The 23,348-nt window shown below is 29.4% G+C and overlaps 1 protein-coding gene and 1 long non-coding RNA gene across 5 annotated transcripts in view; one reads left to right on the top strand and one right to left on the bottom strand.

Annotated features, from left to right (window-relative positions):
* LOC111687328 (protein grainyhead) overlaps positions 1–22,029 on the bottom strand; it is a 121,756-nt gene extending 99,727 nt beyond the window's left edge. For 2 of the 4 annotated variants that reach the window (XM_023449773.2, XM_046954639.1), the window contains exons 1-2: positions 20,609–21,522; positions 300–2,157 (exon numbers count right to left, since the gene is read on the bottom strand). In XM_023449773.2, coding sequence (XP_023305541.2) covers positions 300–1,489 — 1,190 coding nt within the window. In that variant the 5' untranslated portion in view covers positions 1,490–2,157; positions 20,609–21,522. Of the gene's footprint in view, positions 1–299; positions 2,158–20,608; positions 21,524–21,797 lie in introns of those variants that run through there. The other 2 variants (XM_046954638.1, XM_046954640.1) reach the window with 2 other exon arrangements.
* On the top strand, positions 2,579–4,305 carry LOC124420713. The gene is made up of 3 exons (XR_006941320.1): positions 2,579–2,762; positions 2,847–3,108; positions 3,208–4,305. It is a non-coding gene; the product is annotated as an uncharacterized LOC124420713 (long non-coding RNA).
* Positions 22,030–23,348: the final 1,319 nt, after the last annotated feature.

Here is a 23,348-nt window from a genome sequence, read left to right as displayed (position 1 = left end):
AGTGATTCAAGTGATTCTCCTAACTGACGAATGGACGGACGGTCAGACACAGTTAGATAATGAAATAACAAAAAATAAAAAAACACAAGAGATACGATGTACATCAGGTCATCACATGTGGGGTGCTCTCGATCAAATACTATAAATTATTTACAAACGACATTTATTTCATGAAATACTCGTGCACGTCGAAAAAAGGAAAAATATTTGCTTGTTTGTCTGCTAAGCATGTTTATCTTGCTAAAGATACATCTAAAACTTACAATAATTACTCAGATATTTATATTGCCTTAACTTACCTTTGAATATGACCTTCCACACCAGGTGGCAAGGCACCATCTGATACAATATAAACGGGCTGGCCACCAGCACCGCCGGAACCGGCATATTGTAAACCACCTTGTACTACGACTTGGCCATCGGCCACTAAACCGCTTAAATCACTGCCAGAATAAATTTCTAAGCCCTTCTGATCCGAAGTTGTAGTGTAGATGACGGTTTTGTTGCCATCGTTGTAGATCAAATCGATATGTTTATCTGACGGATACATATCGGGGTCCAGTTTGGTACCCATGGGCAAGTGAGACAATTGTTTCGTGTTACCACCTCCACCACCGCCGCCGCCATCTTGATCAGATGTTGTGTAGATAATTTGCCCGGCATTGTGTTTCTTTTGTTCGTCATATATATCAACTTCAGTTTTAACCACGGCTTCGGAGTCATAGTGCTGAAGAACAGAGGCATCCAGTGGCGAGGTCTGGTAAACATTGTGATCATTGGCCAGCTTCTGTGCCTGATTAAACATGGCTGCAGCTACAGCATTATCGTTCGGCATCAACTTAGATGGATCACTAACAATACGAGTGAGAATGTGTTCGCCAGCCTCGTTCCGCGATAAAATATGATGTTCTCCATTTATGATTTCTCGCGAAATAATCTGTTGCTGTTCTCCATTTGGGCCTACCACGCGTATTATTTGATTTTCATCAAACTCAATCTTGGCCAATGGTTGATTCTCGTGAGCTGTTTGTACAGCAGACTGTTGCTGATTTAACTGAGCCACCATGCGAGCATCAATAACATGATCGTCTTGTTGACTACCACCGGTCATTACAACTTTTGGACTTTCATAGATAAAAACGGCATCTTTATCGTAAAGTTTCGATGAATCTGTGTGCAAGTCTAAAACATTTACATTTGTCATGGTAGCCAATTCCGGCTGAGGACTGTCGGGTGAACGATGCATTGCATTCGGTGATATCAACGGCAAGCCATTGCCCGTCCCAGCACCCGAATTGGCCATACTTGTTGAAACTATATTTCCTGTCGTTGTGCCAGTTGCACCAGCCACCGATACGGAATTAGCACGAGCTGGCGAAAGAGGTGCTTCATTCATGTGTCCACCACGATGATGCATATTGGCTTGAGCCGCCGTTAAAGCAAGTTCGTTTGCAGTTATAACACTTGTTGTAGCAGGCGATGATGACATCTTATGCCAAATGACAAATAGATTCTTAGAATCAAAGTTAAAACTGTTTCCCCTAGTTTAGGGTTCTTTTACAAAAAAAATTGCACTTGTTTCTCGTCTCTTTTGTAGCAACTTCTGCTAGGGATCTAATCCCATTTATGTATCGTATGTCTAAATATGGCTCTTAAAAGTAACGAAGAATGTAAAAGTTGTTTACGAATATAAAAAATATGCGATGAATATTTGTATATATGTATTTATGTATAACTTAATCTGCTACGTGTACATAATATTTATGTATATATGTATGTATGTTTGTTTACTTATCGATGTTTATGTAATGTAAATGGAAGTATAATAATGTTAATGTTAATATAATAAGAAGGCACTTTAATCTCAGTTTTAATTTCAGTTTCAAAAGGACGGCATTTGTGGTTAAATTTGTTCGTTGTGACCGTTACAAATATGAATATTGAATATTTGATATATTGTCAATAAACTTGTTTATACTTTTGTTTGTATTCTGTGGCTGATTTAATTCGGTTTTTGGAATCCTTGGTGGTATGGCACACTTTAAGTTCTCAACTTGTCTCAAATTACATTACCCAGGAAGAGGTCAATGTATTTCTGTATATTGTTGTAAATGAATTGAACGGGACAGAATCACATCATGATGTGCAATGAGAAATCTAAAATTAAAAAAAATATTAAAAAATATTAAAATTAATAAACAATATTAAAATTAATAATGTGTTGTATAATAATTAAAATCAGGAAAAATAAGTTCTACTTAAGGGTTTTAAACCTTAGATTTTCATAAAATTTTTGTAAATGTTTGTGTCAATATATCAAATCACTTTGTTTGGGTGGAAAGTGTTTGTTGGACCAATGACCTTAGACAACTTGCATTGCAGTCAAACATACATATTGCCACAACTTTTGAGTGGGCAATTTTAAACACAGCTGGACATTGTCATGTACATATAATATCGTCAAACGTTGCAACTCACTATCAAAGCTTATACGGTTGGATGGCTGCATTTGCTTCTTTTTTTCTACCAACAAGATTGTTGTGCTTTTTTTTCTTAACTTTTTCTTTGTCTACTTCATTATTGTGCTTGAGTTAAACTAAACTGTTGCCAAACCAACGCAAACTCACAAATTCCGTTTATTTGACAACTGAGATGTATTGAAAACGGTTCAGCTCAAATTTGTTTTATTTTGTTCGCTGTTGATATTTTTGTTGCCAGTGGCTTTAACAGAAATATCAGACTTGCCTGTCTAAGAATGGCAAGTAAGTATGTTTCAAACTCAAATATTATTAATTCATATGAATGAACTATATGAAGATTTATGCATAAACTATTTATAAAACAAGCAACTACAATAAACTCAATTTCAATTTACTCATACCCATATGTGTAAACCATATACACACATTTACAAGAAAACAACCTACCAATTGACCATCAAAAAGGCCACACAAGAAACTTTTCAAAACAATTTGTTCATATGGAAGTATTTTGAAAATGCGCACCCGAATGCAACTCAAAAGGCACGAAGTCATGGATACAGCACGTTAATAGTTATAATCAAGCAGAAGATCAATGATGAGAGAGCGAATTGTAAAAATTTCAGGCGTAAGTTTGAAACAAAAAATGTATAAACTTTTAAGAAAGAATGGCCAATATATTTGCAACAACTAAAAAATCCATCTCTACCCCAATTGCTATTTTCAGATCAGTAGTTTAAAAAGTGTTTGCTTGAGTGTCTGTGAATATGAAAATAATTTATTGGTATGATACTAAGTGGTGCATATTTAATAACGATTATTAAGCACTACCAACTACTGGCCAACACTTGCCAATGACGATGCCACTACTGCAAGTGTAACATCTTAAAACGTAATAAATATATAGAAACTTACAAACAACACAAGGTGTCCAAAGAACTCAAACAAACACTCCTGATGAAGTTGAAGCTTTGCAAACCGTTATAATGAATATTTTAAGAAGAATATATATGTATATTTTTTTTACAAATACATTATTTAAACGAATATATTACATACGTATTTATTATATTATTAATAACACAAACACATGTTTGCACTAATACATGCAACCGAATTAAAGAAGGAGGTGTGATAGATACAACGGACATTGCAGAGCAGTGATAACGGCGCCATTAGCTGTAAAGCCATCAAGTTTAAAAAAAAAAATTACAAATAATGCAAGCAGCTGAAATTTATATTTAATGCATTCATAGTAAAATTAATAAACAAACGACGAAAAATAAAACAAAAACAAAAAGTAACTAAATCCATAAGCGGCCTCCACATTCCAACCATTATACACGCCCACATGATTTAAACTAGTGCATGGTAACTGCAAAACAAACGACCAACCAATGCTCTACTTCCACCACAAAACATTATTGTCAAATATATGTATGCACGTACAGCAGCCGCATTTAACTTCTCACTAAACAAAATTTAGCTTTCGGCATCAAAAAGTAAAGGAAAAAAAAACAATTACACACTTAAACCACCAACACCCAAAAGTAAAGACAAAAAAATATCCATTCTCTAGTTAAAACTTTACAAGATGGCAGAGAATATATAAAAAAGCAAACAATTTACAGCAAACAGCCAACAAACTTAGAAAACAATACCAGCCTTTAGCTTTTTGCATACTTTAATATAAAAAATTTGTGTTTGTGGAGTTGTACTTAAAAATTTTTATTTAAAAAATAACCAAATTTCATATAAAATTTTAATAAAATTACTTAATATTGGTCGAAATTAGTGGTCATCTTTAAAGTTTCATAATACAGGTCACGGGTGGTATAAGTAATGTTAACAATATAAATATTCATACGTATACCGAAAAATTGATATTAATAACACTTTCCGAAGAGTGTTCATAATTAAGGAATAAGTGTATATACATATGTGTGTGGCAAAAATAATGGACTAGTACATGGATTAGTTCATTGTCAAATCTGTCGACTAGTGTATGAAATAGTCTGTTGACAAGTATATCGACTAGAGGACGGAATAGCCTAGTATATCGACAAGACTATAGATCTATTAGATTTTCGAAGTCTATTTACTTGTGTTTTGTCAGTATAGTATAGCAGGTATGGAAAATTGGTAATGGGAAGTAGTACTAACTTTTAACAAAAAAGTATTATAGTCTAAACTATAGATTAGACTATAAACTAGACTATAGGTCGTTTATAAAATAAAAATTTGTTTTTAATGGGTCTTTAGAATCTTCAAGAAGAATTTAATTTTTGATCTTCTACTATATTATATAATGATCATCTAATAATGTTAACACATAAATTAACTCTTTCTTAGACTACATACGCAAATATTTGAATTTCAAATTCTAATTGCTGTTTTCGTTTCGTTCGACCATTGAGTAATTGCAACAACGCAATAATTTTCATTAAAACACACATTTTTTTGTCCAACAATGCCAACTATTTATTAATTACCGCAATTTCAGTAATCTAATCTAAATGCTAATTTAGTTTAAGCTTAATACTTTCTTACTAACCCGCCAAAAGACATACAACGAACACAATGTGGCACAAGAACGGAGAAAAAATTGAAAAGCATAAATTAAATGTAGACCAAAACAGCAGTACCAGCAGCAACAGCAGTAAAAGAACCGACAAATCCTAAACAGCAAGAACAAGAATGAACATTGAAGCTAAACTTTAAATGAGGAAACACCCATTAGTGGCCAACAAGTCACATGCTGTGATTAAACTTTTACACGTTCAAGTGAACACACACTTATACAGAAAAAAAAGAACTTTAAGATAAAGAAATGAAATAAAAGACGACAAAGATGAAAACCAAACGAAAAAAAGACTTATATCACACAAATCTGATAAACACATTTTTTTGTGCTCAATTGCAGTTCTTGTTCTTTTTTATTCGAGAAAAACTGATAAACTGCAGCAAAAAATAAACTAAGAAACGTAGCAACACTAATTAATTGATTCTTATCACATTGAATTGAACTAAATTTCCCCCAATTTGGTCTGGAACTTAAAAAAAGAAAAACAAAATCCAAAGTAAGAAGGATACACCTGGCGGCATGTTTAAATCTAAAGATAACAACCAAGCAAATAAACCATAATAGAACCGCACAAAAAAGACAAATAAATAAATACATAAAACCATTAATGGCAAAGAACAATTACTTAACATTTTCCTGCAGAAGACTTTTTAACTGAATAAACTCTTTAGTCCTTTAATAGGAATAAAATCTTGTAATATTTTTCAATTCTAGCTGTGACACATAATTCAACAAACGCTAAGAAATAAAACTAGTTTAATAATTGGTAATAAAAGGAAAAAGTATGATAAACAATAACGGCAACATCGAAAGTAACCATGCATTAATTAGTTCATATCTAACAAGTGTTCTATAATCGACATAACCGAATGGTATATACCCTTAACTAAGTGTTTCTGTTATTTTTCGTCTTCAGAAAATTAATTTCAATATACAGACAGATGGACCGGGCTTGATGGACTTTAATATAAGGATATTTACAAACAGAATGGCAAACTCACACGAAGGTGAAGAATATAAAAATGTAAGCAACACAATAACAATTTCGAAAACCCCGGTATTGCCTGATATCGAATCTTTTGACAACAACAAATCTAAAGACAACACCACATACTAGTCCATAGAATAGTAATTAAACTACTCAATACACTTGATTTTAGAATAATCAATATAACTTTGTATACTAACCAATCTTAAGACTTGTCCATAGACTAATCCAAATAGACTAGTCTGTAGATAGATCAAAATACTAAATAACAAATGAAAATACACAGACAGCTTACATACGTACATGCATTTACTAATGTGTAAAATATGAAATACGTTATCGTGATTATTCTCCCGTTGTTTGACAACATTTGACGGCACTATAATGATGTTGATCAACGCACTCTCTTCTTCATCAATTAAACAAGCCACCCGTAAATAACCAACATAGTATTGCGGCAGGTTATGGTTTTATGAAATAGTACAAAAAAAACAGAAATAACAATAATACAAGAAAGCACAATAAACTTTCAACAATTAAACAATTATTGGTCAAAACAACAAAAACAGTTTAATCTTAAAAAATCGTTTTTATTAAATTTGAAAAAAACGAACAAAAAAGCAACAACGGGAATAAATGATGCTACTCGTTTTAACAGAAGGTTGTTTTAAAACTATAAAATGAGGAAAAAATAAAGCAAATATATTTTTAATCGAATTTCTATATTTTTCAAACAACCCTCGTAGGTATAAAAAAATAGTGGTACAATTAAATCCATATATGTTGTATTTTTTTTCTCATTCGCATTTAGTGGATCAACCGGATTTATTTGTTGTACCCGTAGCAGTCAGTCGTAGGCAGTGAATAAAAGAAAAAAATAAATATTTATAAACAAAATAAATTTTAGTTATTTTTGCTAACAAATACTCGTACTAAGTAGTTATTGTGGCAGACAGTTATGATGTTATTGTACTTACAGACAGACATTTATTCATTTATTTGTACTCGTACCCGTTAAGTACTTTATAATAGATCTTCATTATCAGCATTATCAACATCACGACCAAAACAAACTGTTAAAAGTTTAACGAACTTATCATACTGGATTTCTGCGATTATGTATTTATAAATTCATTTTATCTGAATGAACCGAATGACTGGTCTTGCAACCGACCGGTTAATCTATTCCTAAAGTTGTTCATTTGTTTTTAAAAAAATTATTTACACTTTTATCTATAATTGTATTTATTAAACATTTTTACAACATATTTTACATTTTATTTTGATTTTTGTCAAAGTACAGTTTGTTTTTAGTCTCTATAATTTTAATGATTTTATGAATTCACAGACAGTTGTGCAACCGAAAAAGTATTTACACTGAAAAAACTATTTTGGAATAAATATATGAAGATATGAGCATCTTGATAGCAATTAAACCACGATGTGGTGACTTAAATATTTGCCGTTTCTGTACCCATCTTAATGGGTAACCTTGATCGTAACCTTTTATATATTTTGGGTTCTTATAATGAATTAATCTAAAAAGTTCTTACAAGGTCATTGAATTTATTTTGCAACAGGTACTCTATAAGATATATAAGATTCATCATTTATTCTCCTTAGCAGCAATGGTTGGACAACCACCATTCTAACTTCTTTTCCAAAATATTAAAACGTCCTGAGGTAGTTGAACGCTCTAGGGTCAACCACTACACTTTAAAACAAATGAAGTTAGTAGTTTCGCCCATGTATAATTGGGACTCTCGTTATAAAAAATATTGTTCTTTTATAGAAAATGTAGAATGATTATAGAGTACCTGTTGTTGTTTTTTTATATTAAAAACTTAAGTCGCAATATAAGGGAGTTTTAATCTAATGTATTTACATATGTATTAAGCAAGCAGGAAAAAACAAGTTTAAAAAATTCCCACGATAATAACGAAAACATAAACATATGATGACATCACAATATGAATATCAACCTAAACAGGATAATTTTATTTTCTTATGACAAACACATAATACATACAACAAAAAATATCACAAGAACAACTTACATAAAAAAAAACTTGAACAAGTTTCAGAAAAAAAGGTTAAAAATTAAAAAAAAAACAATCTTAACTCAGATGTTTATACAGAGAAACTTATGCAGACATAATATACAAACAACCAAATAAAAAAATTAAAACCCTGGAATATTAGTACTCGTACCTCAATACTACATATTGTTGTTGTTAGTAAAACAGAAACAACAATAAAAATAATATCGTTCATTACACGTGGTTGTCGAACAAGTTTGACTCCTTCGCAAATGTCAAACAATAAACGAATGTTTGTCGGGGGTCTGACTGTCTGCCTCTGTATGTTTTGAAAACACATACACACACACATACTCACACATTGAAATGAAGAATACATTTAAGCTGGGACACTTTGTAAATGTTAATTGAAAATCAACCAGCGAAACGGACTGACAGACAGACACTCATTAATACAATGAGTAAGATTACATACTTATGATGAAAATAAAATTTGAAAAAATAAATAGAAAATATAGAATTAAAGTTTTAAACAGCAACTATAACAACCAGTCAATCAGCCTGTTTGTTCTAAATTCTGTTACAGTAGTCAGCCTGTCTACTCATCGTCTGTCAAACTTACAGTGTTTGTTGTTGCTTCTGGTGTGCTTCCCACAACAACTCACAGAACCAGTCATTCAGACTAATAATGAATTTTATTACAATCAACCCTTTTTGCAATTCTTCTTCGATATCACAAAGTTGCTACACTTCAGTTGTGATGTGTTGCATGCAACATTTTTTTGTATTTTGTTTTGCCACACATCATTCTCTAGTCATCTGATCCAATAGTAATCGTAAAATGAGACAACAGCAAAAACAACATTACCACAACAAATCTATGGATGTGCATAAAAATCATATCATCTATCAACATACCTACAAGCATCACAAATTCATACATATGTATGTATATACATGTTTAAACGTTTATGCAACAAGTGAAGGTACAAGTAATATTGCTTTGTGTTGATTTGTTTCAGGTTCAAGCTTTGAACAAAAAAAACTAAACCACCAACCTTAACAGCAACAACATAAAACAACTAAACCACACAGATTCATAATTGTACATACAAGTACTCGTTCAGTGCTGCTCAGCACTTACTGATCGTATTTGTGGGTTTGTATTAAAATCTTCTGATTTTCAACATTTTTTCTACTTCTTATGCGATGTGTTTAAATGTACATACATATGTATTTGTGGCACTTGAAATAATAATAATGAAAAAAGCAAACGTTTATTCCTGTCTGTTGATAAAGTGTTTTTATTCCACTAGAGTGAGAGCGCGAGAGGGAGTAAGGAAATTAAAACATGTTTTTCAGGAGCGACATCACGACGTTCATACCTCAAAGCTCCCAATAGAATATAGCGACAGGAACCGGTAGAGAATCCTTGACCTAATGCATGAATACCGCATGCCAAACGTATGATGTGGCTGCTGGATTGGATTCCTCTACCTGGGACTTGATCAACAGCTAAGCTGCCTGTTTATTTAGTTTCGTTTGTGCATTTTGTTAAGCTTTTTCATATCGAAAACAATACACAAACACAAAACTTGGATAACTACTTATCAGCTAAATGAAACCTGGCAGTCAAGACGACCGGCCAGCCAAGAAATCAGGCATTTGCCGTTTCAGCAAACAACATATTTACTTAAAATATCATTACCAAAGTTCAAATCCAGTTCGCTGGAAAACAGAAATAATAAAACTTGTTTGCCACCAAAACTGTGATGATGTTTGTTGTATTTATGTGCGAGTAAATATTTTGTATATCGATCTGTCTGTTATTTATACCGACCGTCCGACCGTCCGCTCGTCTGTCTGGATACTAGTTTCAAATATTTGACGGGTTGTTTTTAGAGGGCGCGCTCGCACGTTTCGCACGCTCTACTAGTGGGTGAGGTCAGTATTGTCTCGTGCAGATTTATAAGTTTTCAGTGTATTTTAGTCGCTCACAAATAAATACTGGTTCCTATTGATAAGACCTGGTGATGGAATTGAAATTTTGTTTGTTTTTATTTTATTTTTTTGTTTGCTGTTCATTTCATACTTGGTAGGATCGTGTATTTATTGCTTGATCTTCCATTCAATTTACATACATTCACATGTGAGAATTTGTCTTTTTTTGTTTTTTCTTTTTAGATTATTATGTACTCCTGTGTGGGTTGTTATTTCTTTTTTTGTCTTTATTTCTTTAACAAATCAAGTTTTAAGTTGCTGTCAGAGATTATTGACATTTTTGAAGGTTGGTTTGTTGCTTGCTGGATTTTGGTATTTATCGCTCTCAAGACAACTTATTTGATTCCATAGTAAATGTTTTTTTTTTTTTATTTCTTCGTTAACCAGTAACTATTTTTAATTTTTCCATCATACATCTCGTGACTTTGGATTTACGGTTCAATCACAAAAAGAGGTCATTGTTTTGTTATTGATTTTGTTAGAAACAAAATAATTGACATTAGATGTTAAGTATAAAAAAATAAATACATTAAACAAAATGTAAAAATTGCATGTTGAACATGAATTTCTCTGCCATTTTACTATGAAAATTTGTGTAAAAATTAAATAATAATTTGCTATTTCCCACAATTAGCTAAATAAATATAAATAGACTTTTTTGATAAGAGTTCTATTTATGATAATATAATTCAGGATATATATTAGTGCTGGGATTACCTTAAATAGAAGTTTACAGGACATTAAAAATTAACTCTAGATTATTGTACTTTAACATCAACTTGTTGATGTTTACTTCAAAAATTACAATGTTTCAATTTTCTTAATTGAAATTGATTCCTCAGATCTTCAGATACACGCTTTTGAAATATTTCATTAATACTTTGAATTGACGAACGATTTATTCTCATTACACTATTTTCACAAATGGAGTCCTATTCAAAATGGGGGCTAAAGTTTAAAAATTCATAATCCAAGGTTTACAAAGATTCATTTCTTCAGATAGTATTTCAAAATCAATTAAAACTAATATGTATATCTTTCCTAATTTTGATACAACATTATCCTCACAATCTTCTTTTTTTTCATTTATCTCTTTAAGACAGAAAATAAAAAGAAGAAAAAAGAAATATTTCCAAAAATATTTATGAGACCCATTATAGCCGCTGTTACGTGATTCGTTGCGCGCAGACATTACGAAACCAGTCACTATAGACACCGTATATAATGTTTCCATACGTATACTTAAAGGTAAATGGAAAAGGGAATATAAAAGTTTTCAAATACGAGAGTCGTTTAAAAAAAAAATATCCAATCAAAAAAGTTTAGAAATTAAATACTTTCATAGAAGATATTCAAAGCAAAGGTTTCGATTACAATATATCACCAATAAAAATAGACAAAATATAACTTTTACGTTAATTCTGATATATATATACTTATATATCTCTTTTTCCCCTGTTTGAGTAGTATAGCTTGATCATTTTTTTTCTTTATTTACTTATCATATCATCCCTCGAACTTAAAGAAATCGACTAAATAACCAAAAATTCGAAATTGAAGATTTTTTTCATTTTATTTCTTTTGTTTTCTTTTTTTGATTTTAGGTTTTTATTATAATCATTATTTTTATTATTTTAGTGATGCTGCTAAGATGTCTTGTATTTAAATACAACAAAGATCTTTTATAGTTTTATACATGCATGTGTGTGTGTATGATTGACTGACTATTGGGGCTTTGTTACCACTTGCGGCATTGTTCATCATTATACCAAACAAAAAAAATCAAAAACAACAACAATAATACTTAAAAAAAAATAAATTTAGCCTTTTTTGGGTTTCTTTCTTCATTTTATGATTATTGTAAGTGGTACAAAGATATCTATATGTTTCGTTTTAATGATTGTTGTTGTATTGTTAAAATGAATACCCTGTAGATTTTGTAATGGAAAGTTTTGAATTTATAATAAAAATTTACTTGTAACGACAGTTGAAAGTGAAAAAGCAATCACTTAAGGGGAAGATCATAGATTAACTTTTAACTAGTTACAAATACTGCAGGGTAGTTATGTGTTGATTGTTTGTTTTATTTAATGTTCTTCACAAATTCCATAATAAAACATCTTTAAATTGATAATAAAAACAAAAATAAAACACAGATATTTTTGTTTTATATTAAAGAATTCTCAATTTTTTAGTAAAAAAACTAACAAGAAAAAACAAATTTATTCAATATCCAGCAAATCATTTAAAGTTATTCAACAACAAGAACAACTAACTTATTTCTCCATTTGGTCTCTTTAAATCCTTTTAATTGTAGAAAAAGTATATATTTATGATACTAGGGTGGCTCATAAAAAATTATAAATATCTTGTGCTAAAATTTAAGTTTTTAAAACAATCTTCTGAATAAATAGAATAAACGTTAAAACCAAAAAAGTAAGTTATTATTATTAATACATTAAGGTCTTGGTAGGATCTTATAAATGTAATATATACTTCAGAAAAATTAATACACAAAAATCTTTAGACTGCAAATTATCTGATTTATCAAATTATAAATATTGTTGCGGTTTTCAGCCATAACTTTTTGCGTATAAAAACTAACTACAACAACCTAATGTAACAATAAAGCTGAATGTTTTTGTTGTTTTTTAATTTTTTCACGAATAAAAAAAAATAAATTTAATTATACACACTTCACTTATTAGATAAATATCTGACCTTTGGCTTTTAGCTAACTCATCTTCTTGTAGTAACTGGCTTTTTTATATAAAAAGTTTATAAAACAAATTTTCTTTAAGTTTTCAATTAATTTTTTTCCATTGTAAGAAGTCCGAACTGATTTATGTATGTGTGCAGGGAAGGTATCCGAAATCTCAAATCTCTTTCTATTGATTAAAATACATACACGATAAGCTATACACCATATCTTATCTTAAACTCCCTTAGACTGTTCATTTAAAATCTTCTGGCATAAAGACTGTCTTTGAAACCTTCACACTTGCCTTAGGGAGCTTTCACTCACTCAGTTTTTTTTTAAGTTTCTGCATTTCAATACAAGTCTTGGGAATGGTATGTCAAAGTAAAGTGGTTAAAGATTGAATGCCTCCGTAATTTAAGTCTATATTTGGTCGAGTACAAAAACACTATAAATACTCGACTTTAGCATTGAAAATGGTATGAACAATATATATTACTACTGTTCTTGTTCCGTGTAGCAGAAAAAATGTTTGATCTTGTCCCTTTACGTGCATACACATGTATATATCATAAACTGAAAGTACATATACATATATATCTATGTGATTTAAAATTGTTTACTGCAACTTAAAAATGGTAGTTTTGCCCATATTGAAGAGTTTAAAACATCAGCAATTATTGCAACATTTTATTGGCGTAAAAAAATAACTACTGTATTCGCTATATTTTGTGGACAATGATGATTCCACCTAACAATAATACACTTCCAGCAGCATCAGCCAACAACCTCTGTACGAGTATAATGTAAAGTTATGTCTTTGGAATTTACGCATCAAAGCAAAACCTAAAGAACTGCCAGTAAAAGGCAGCAAAAAGCATTATATTAAATATATACAAAACAAAAAAAAGAACAAATTTAAAGATAGGCAATTTGTGAAAGGTAAAAATGAAAATACCTTAATGAACATTTGGTATTTTGAAAGTCTGCAGAGTAAAAGAACAAGTGTTTCTGTGTAAATTGCCCATGATTGATAATTTCAGAATCGTTAAGGGAAGTTATTTTGTTTTGTCTTGTCAAAAGAATTTTGACAACGACAATTGTTGCAATACAATGCAACATTGTCGTTGTAAGAATTTTGTCTTTTACAAATTTGTTCTTGATACAATTTATATTCTAGATTTTCTTTTATTATTCATTAAGATAAAAACAACAAAATCAATGTTGTATTATAAAACAAATTATTTACATATTTATTTCCGATTTAATTTTGAAGTTTGTGTACTTTTCGGTTCAAAGTTGACGCACTAACATGACATTTTGCACCAAATTTGGTTTTGACATTACAAAGGATGGAACATATAAAGAATTTCTGCTGAGAACAAATACAACACCATACCAACAACATATATTTATGAAACAAGATTATCTTAGAATATTTTACATTCATATTTTAATTTATAGTTAAAAAACAATTATATAATAATAAATAATAATAAAAAGTTTATGTTGTATTGTTATAGCATGGAACATGGTTATCATTAAGTATTACTCATTAAATGCCATCTACAATTAAAAAATTGTCCAGAATCAAACAGTTTAAGAAGCGACAACAAAAGAAACCCATATAATGAGATAAAGCCCGCCAAACTTCCATGCAGAAAAACTGCTGGCAAACGATCAGAGAACGATCAGCTGGTGGTTTGGTTAGATACTTTTTGTTTTGATTTTTTTTATATAATTTTTGTAAACAAATCCAAAGTGTGTTTATTCATCATCTAAGTTTTTGATTAGTTATTGTTGTAGAAGTTGTTGTTATTATTAAAACGCTCACATTAAGGTTAAGGTAGTACTTGTTCCTGTTGTTGTCGTTATAGTTAATGTTGTTGCTGTTGTTGTTGTGGTATGTAGTTGTCGTTGAGGTTGTTTTGGCCCTACATCAGTCAACGTAACTTGTTTGATTTTTAGTTTGTTTAAGTTTGTTTTTCTTTTGGTTTTTTTATTTCAAGACCTGTTGTACTACGATTGACTGCTTGCCTTAATGCCTGTCTGTTTGCTTGCCAACGTACCAACCGACCAGTCAAACTGCCATGTGCTTCATCTGAATTAAAGTTTTGAATGCACTGTAATCATCAGCTGTTGCTTACTTGTTGGCTGGTTGGTGTTTCTTTATTATTATTATTTTATTTATTATTTTTGTTGCTGTTGTTTTGTATTTAGGTTTTTTTATTTGCTGCTGACGTTGTTGTCGCTGCTCTAAGTTAGGCAGCAACAACAACAGGAAAACAACTAAACTTAACCGGCGTGCCAAACCACCATGTGCTACATTTAACCGCTTCTTTACTAGTTTCCATAATCAACATTCACAATAACCAAACACAAAAACAACAACAAACATAACAATAGTAAAAACAAAAACAACCTGAGACCTGATGACGAAGATTATGGATGATGCAGAGATGAAGAGATGATTATGATGATGAGTTAATATCTTATTAAGTCTCTTAATGAATGTATCTTCAAGGAAGCTAGAATTACAAACAAAACTCATCTTAACAAAAAGTATAAACAAAAACACACATACACAATCAAATACATAAATATTTTATAAAAAAAAAACTGTGTCAAAATAATAAATCAAATAACACTAATACATTTGAAAAAAAGTATATTATTAGTAGTTTTTTGGAGATGATTTAACTATTTTTTGCATAAGTGACTTGGATATACAAAATATGCATATGTATGTATGCATATGAGTAATGGATAATAACTTTATATCAAAAAAATATATGAAGAGCTGTTGTTTTTTAAATTTTCTTATCCTTAAATAACAAAAGAAATCTATACTTCTTTTAATAATTGAAATATATTTAATAACATCATTTAAGTTTTTATTTGCATTAGACTAAATTGATTATAAATTAATTAATTTTTAAAAATTGTAGGTCAACGCTTTTTTATTATATCTTATATAGGCATCTTAAAATCTCTGCTTTTTATAAAATTAATTAGAATTTATTTATATGTAAGACCGAATTAATAAAAAATCATTATCACTAGTTGTTATTCTTAGTCTCTAGCAGTTTTCTTATAAAATATAATCTTCTAACGATAAATTGAAATTGTAACCAAAGCTATACTAAACAATGTTTAACATGGTAAAAAAAACTATAACCAACCAAAGTCAACTTTGAACAAATATATCGTTAACTGAAATGCAAAGGAAGACATTTAATTTTTTGAGAATCTATAATGTATAAATATATACAATGGTATGTTTGTAAGATTTTTCTGAATGCCTAGCGGTAGCGGAGTCGATTTTGCTACACCAAATTTATTAAAGACATCTTGTTTAATTTAGAAAAACAATTTTTCCAATTTTGCTAACGATATACAACATACATATTTCATTTAAAAAGTATATACATTAGGGTGTCTCTTTAACAAATTTTTTTAAGGAAGAATGTACTTAATAGAAGAAAAATAAAAAAATAAAACTCTTCAACGATTGATCTTAGTTCCAAAATATTTAAAAAATCTTAATTGGACCAATAGAAATGCTATTTGACACCAATTTGGAATAAAAGCTAAAATCATACGCCTTCTCAATCGCACTAAAAATTCACTGTATAAAATTTAGATTTCGACAACTAATGTTGTCGTACTTAAGTATATACTTTGACAACGAATGTTATTGAAAAATTATAAACACTTTGGTGATAATTTGGTACCAGGCGTGTATATTTCTTTTTCACTCTGTGTACATGAGATTCTTAAAAAAACTGTTTCTCAGTACACTCTAATGTACATACATACATACACACAAAAATACAAAAAATTTTACATCGTAATAACGAAAAAAATAAAACTTAAAATGTCTGAACATGTAAAATGAATAACAAACTTATGAGTTTGAGAGGTTTGTTGAAAACATTTTTTATTAATATCGTTTTTTTTCCAATTAATTTAAGATTGTGGTATAATAATTGAACAAAAGCAAATATCTTATACACTGAACAAATAAATTAAAGAAAATAAAAATACATTACATAATATGTTTATCAAAGAGAAAAGAGATTACAAAGATCATCTAAGAATTTTGGGTTCTTTGTTAATTTGTTTGAAAATTTGATCTAGTATAGCAACAACAACATTTAAGACTATCTAGGTGATTAAGTAAAAATCATCTAGGTAACTTTATTTCCACTTTTTTTATTACGTTTCACATATTGATTTACCCATTAATTTTAACAGTGTACATTCTTTTTTTCTAGTGCTTTTTTATTGTGCTCTTTTTTATTTTCAAGTACTTTACAAAGTCTTAAATGTTATGGCTGTTGTTCTAAGCAAACATTTAAAATGAAAAGCCAAATATTGTAAATTTTCAAACTTAAGAGTTATTGTACAACCAAGAGGTGAGGTCTTCTAGATGAAATAGCAAAAAAAATCTAAAGAAACAAAAGAATAAACATTTATTCGTGTTTAAATAATGTTTTTTTCTGAGTTTTTTTTCTAAAATACAAGACAAGGCAAAGGCCTGAAAAGGTCTAAATTCAATAAGAGATCTGACAATAACACAACTCGCAGACACACATATACCTATACACACATTAAAGACAACAAATATAACTAACAATTCTACTAACTCCAATGTCTGTCTATCTGTTCGTCCGTCCGTCCTTAGATATGTTGTGTTTGTGCGTATATGTGAGTATTTTATAGAGACCATGGAATAAAACGAACATGGCAATAAGAAAAAAAAAACAAATGAATAATATAAAACAAAACACAAAATGAACAACAATAACAAAAAATAATGACACCAAAAAAAATCATGTTCTCTGTTGATGATGAAGCCAAAAGACGAAAATAAAACATAAACAAATAAATATACATAGAGAAAAAGAAAGAAAATACAACAAAGGCAAAGACAGACAAATACTATGTACTAAAATAAAATTACAAATACATCTATAATATTTTACGGAGATGCTGTATGGAGCGGTACAATATAATCACTCACACTTGTGTAATGATCGTCATTATAAGAAGCCAAGAGAGTAAGAGACAATGATTAGTTGCTCAAAACAAAAATTTGCACAGATACACACACACCGTTTAGTTCATTTAGCAAGTAGTAATGCAAAAAACAGCAACAACAACCAAATGTATATAAACAAAAACTTATAAAAAGACAACAACCAAACTATGTACATATCTATATATGTACGTAACGTATGTATGTTTTTAAACTCAATATATTATAGTAAGAAATGTAGCTACATAAAGCTAAAAAATAAATATAAAATAAAAAATAAGCACGAATGCAAGATCAGATCACCTTTTGAATGCCTTATGCAGACCTCCATGGCATGACATACCACCAAACCTACTAAAAAGACACGAGTAAAAATACCACTTACAAAACCCCACCAACCATCATCTTCCTCTATTTCTTTCCTCCAAAACAACACGCCAGCCCCAACATTTTGAACACACAAGACACACACACACTAAACTGAAGTCAGTGTTGTTGTTGTTGCTGCTTTTGCCACAAACAAAAAGTCTTGTAGTCTTGTCATAAAAAAAGACAAACACAGCAGCCTTGTATAGTTGTTGGAATATAATGGTCTCGTGGACCATTGCAGCCAAGAAAAAAAGTGCACAGAAAATAATAATCAACAAAAACTACAAAAAAAGAATGAATGCATTTTAAATGCACTTAGTAGTCTTGGCACAAACCCACACAAATACACATACACACATAAAAACAAACATAAAGAAACATTTTGAACCAACTGAAGTGAAAACTGGGTGTTCAGTTAGTCCATAGTGTGTTTAATTTAAGATTTTAGCAAATAAAAACAAAAGACTTAAGACACATGCACAAACCAAACACCCATTATTTTCATACTATTCGTCTCTCACTTATTGTAATCAAACTTTCGAAAGTTCAACAGGAGTTTTTTCTTCGCTGGTTTCTACTTGGAGTTTTTTATTTCGACATTTTTTTATTTTCATCAAAAGGGGGAATTACTCTTTACAATGTTCAATTAACTTTTATGGAAATGTAGAGTTTTTGTTGTTATTTTTATTTTATTATTGTTTAACACTTTAATTGAACTTTCTCAAGTATATTTTTTTCTCTTTTACTACTAAAAAATTGTTATTGTATTGTAGAAATTACCCAAAAAAAGGAATGTACCACAAAAAGATCAAAGCATTAGTTACAACAACAACTAACAGTTTACAATATAAGAAATGGCAAAAGTTTAAATCCGCGAAAAAAACTGTTTATTAAATAACTTGAAGCTATAGGAAAAAGATCGCAATCATAAACACTACAAAGAGTGAATTAACCCATTAAGTGATTATTTGTTTTTTTATTAGTTTAGTGAACACTAAATATTCACAATGCCAAATGCTTAACAAATGAAACATTTTAGTGATTGCCAATACACCCAAATGGGTTAATTGATTGGCATTCTCGGTATTAACAAAGTACTGTTAAATATAAGAGTGTGCGGTTGGTTTTCTAAGTGAGCATAGGATCTTCATAAGAAATAGATGAATCAGAATTGTGGAGATTTTAACGTAAAAAGTTTTTACGTTAAAATTTTTACTAAAAACCTTTGCTGGTGGAAAACAATTATTGCTTGTGAAAGATTGGATGCAACATAGTCTTTCAAAAGTTTTGGTTACCACTACAAATTAACTCCGAATTAGATTATTATGACTACTTGATATAAAATAAACGAGGATAGTAAAGTGGTGATTGACGACCTCTCCACCTTATTTGACGATTGACATCGTTCTGCATAGCGGAGATTAAAAATTGTTTAATAGAATTGCTGTAGCATTAATTATTTGTCGACTCGCTAAATTATATTATCCCATATCAAAAGACTTAAGAACAAAACTTTCAAAGAAATAGAAAAACGAAATATTCCAAAAAAAAGAAATTAAATTAAATGTTCAAAATTTGATAGAATTTTATTATCGATTATATATATTTATGTATTTTCAATATTAATAATGTTTTAGTCTATCAGACTCTAGGGGACGTAAAAAAAAACTAAAAATGCAAAAATATGTCAAATTTTGTCAAAACATCTCCTCAAATAATGGGTTAATAAAATAAACTAAAGGTATTGTTGTTACTGAGAGTTACCAAACACATACATATATATTTACAAAACAACAAGAGTTCCGGCTTGATGAAGAGAAGTACAAGAAACAAGAGAAGAGGTAACCAAATAAGTTAATAATAAAAACTAGCAGCAGTAAAAATGACCAAAAGTAAAACTTATAAATAAAAGGACAAAAAGGAGATTACTTACAAATTAACAAATTACTTTCTTGATAAAACAAAAAGCTTTTTTCTACCAACCTCAACTTGTTACACACACTTACATATTAATATTCCACAAACACACATACGACTCATAACTATCGGTTTGTTTTTGATGAATTCTGTTTTGTGATGTTTTTGATAAAAAATAACAAAAGTAAAAAAGATTAATTAAAAAAGCGCGCATTTTTTCACATCAAAAGATTTTGTTTCTTTTTTTTTGTTAAATGAACTCCCCTACATTCCATTTAATTACACTTTGTTTAGTTTAAAAGAAATTAATACTCAAAAGTTTAATAACATTAAGACCATTAATAAATAAAAACATTATTATGAATTAATGTATTTATGTAAGTATGTGTATGTATATTAGTTGATGTGTAGTAAGCAGTACAATAATACTTAAGTTTATTGTAGTTATTTTGTTCACAAACTCAAAATAAATGAATAAATAAGGAACTTACGTAAGCTTGATGAAACCATAACAAAGATATTGAGTTTCTTTTACAGTTAGCAGCGTTTTATTTCATGGTAACACAATTGTTTTTGCACTATTTTATTTTATTTATTATTTATTCTTCTCTTGCTCTCTTACGCTCTTTTTCTTTTTTTTTTTTTTTTTTGTTTTACAGAATACTTGTTAAATAAGTATTTTGTCAATAAATTTAATTAAATTTTAAATTTTAAGGCACTTTTTCTTATTATTAATTTTAATTTATTTTATTTTGTTTTTTCTTTTCTTTTATATTACTTGCAATACTTGTTGGTCCTTGTTTACATTTATATCTTTTCGTTTTTTTTTTATAAAAATATATGTGTATGTATATGTTTGTGTATATATATGGCAGACTTATTTTTAGATTTATTAAATATATTTTTATCACAATTGTAACTTAAATTAAAAAAAAAGAGTATAATTAATTATGTATAACTAAGAAAAATAAATCATTTACAAGAATAGAATGCAACACAATATAATTCGGTTTAAATATTTAACAAAATTTTATTTATTATTTTTGTTTAACGAAATCTGTCTTTTCCCGCACGAAGTCACTGACGCTTAAACGAATTGTATTGAGCCGCGTTAACTCACAAGCCACTGCACCGTTGGAATTTGTTTTTATTTTTTTGTGTTTTTATTTCTTACGTACGTATTCCTCCTCGTTGTGGTCGTAAACTATGACGAGGTTGGGTTTTTTGTTATTTTGTTTTCTTTAATTTATTTTTTGCATTAACCAACATAAATTTGTTTTTGGTTTCTTTCAACAAAATTTGAATTAAAATTTTATTTTCAATATTTAATACAATTTAGTTGCTCAACACATTTCATTTTGATATGGATTTCGTTTTTGTTCGTTTGATATTTTTTTTTTCAAACAGAAATTTAACAATTTTTTTTCTTTTTATTATTAAATAATAAAATATTTATAGTTGTTGTAGTAGTTTAATTAAATATTTGTTGTATACTCTTTTTGCGTTGTGTATTTTTTTTAAATTTTTGTTTTTAGAACACTCTACGTATAGCAACAACAACAACACCAATAATCACAACAACGCTCTCAGATTGAAGTGAGTGGAAGACAAAGTTTTCTTTTTTTGTTTTCAAACAAAAAAGTATAAATTTATATAGATATTTTTAGTGAATTCAATTACAGCATCATTTCGTAGAAAATCAACACTTATTCATCATTATCGTAAGCACTGAGTGATTTTTTGTTAAATTTTTTATTTATTTCACTTGATAATTGCATTTTATTAGTTTTTGTTAATTTTTTTAATAAAATTAGAGGGTATTTTTCCCAAAACGAGAAATTTCTAATGTTACGAGGGGGAATATAATGTTGTTTGCGCCGAAGGTACGAAAAACTCGTTGTAGATGGTGAACGTTGATGTTAAGGAACGTGTAGAGTCGTCGTAGATACCTACAAATTTACTTTAACTTTTTTTGTACGTTCTCTCTCGATGAAAGAACCACTACAACGATGGAAATGCCTGTGTATATGTGTTTCCAATAACACTCAGGTGTCTTCACATACAGGTGTTGTAAGCGTTGGTGTCTTATTCATATGCATAGTGGGAGATTTGTATTTTCGTTAACTCTCTTTTTAATATTAAAGTATTGGTGCGAGAGTACACACTGAATTGATCGATATAACTATCTATAAGGCAAATAAAGAGAGTATCAGGCCAAGAGAAGTCTTTTAATGGTTTCATCTTATAGACAGTTCTCATATTTGGCTTTATTACCTGTGTGGTGGTATTTTTACTCATTTGTGTTTTACAGGTACACAGCCGCTTTAAGACGTTTTGTCTTATTGTCAATACAAAATAGTCTGTCAGTCAGTTAGTCAATTTAACCAACAAATGCGGGCTAAGAGACACAAAATGAACAAAAAATGTATGTACATTTAGAGAAAAAAATAAAAAAGCATTTGTTCAACATGCTCCCAAATCCAATAGTTAAGTAACAACAACAACACACGAGACGTGGTAAAACGAAAACATTTAACAAAAAGAGCATAAAGAATAGATGCAGACAAGGTGAGAGGCAGGGAAGGTACAAGAGATATTGTATACGAATGCATGTCATAAGTAAAGTTAGAAAATCAACAAGTCAAAGAGTCACAAAAACAAGAGCGTCAACAAAATCATTTAAGGGTAAACTAAACAAAAGACTTAAGACACAAGCACAATATAATTATTATACAAAAGAAGTTTACAATTAGACTTAACTTTCTAATATACTTTTGGAATTTCTTTTAAAGATTAATAATAATACAGTGATTTAAAGTGTTTATATTCTAATAAAAAAATATGATTTGTCGATTTGAAAAATCTTATTTGAAGAGTTAACATGGCTAAATTAATAATAATTAAAATTAGCATTTATATTATTTACGAAAATCTACGCTTTAGATAAATACAAAACAAAATCTCAAGTCCCCAATCTTTTAAAATTATAACGCCTCTGACAGTTATACATTTTTATTCTTCTTTAACTCTACTCTAAGTAAAAGGGTAAGAAAAATAACATACTACACGAAAATAACTACAAGAAGCTGAGAGGCATTTAGTTTGTTTTACTTGTATTTGTGCAAGCGTACATAATACAAACATTAAAAGATAAAGAAAAATATAAATATGTTTATATTGTACACATCTATAGGAAGTATTACGGGGATCGAAAGTAAACAACGATATATA

The sequence above is a fragment of the Lucilia cuprina genome, chromosome 6 (genome assembly GCF_022045245.1).
Source record: "Lucilia cuprina isolate Lc7/37 chromosome 6, ASM2204524v1, whole genome shotgun sequence".
Classification (NCBI taxonomy): domain Eukaryota; kingdom Metazoa; phylum Arthropoda; class Insecta; order Diptera; family Calliphoridae; genus Lucilia; species Lucilia cuprina.
Note: the sequence above shows the minus strand (reverse complement) of the source record. Positions and strands in the feature narration are given on the sequence as shown.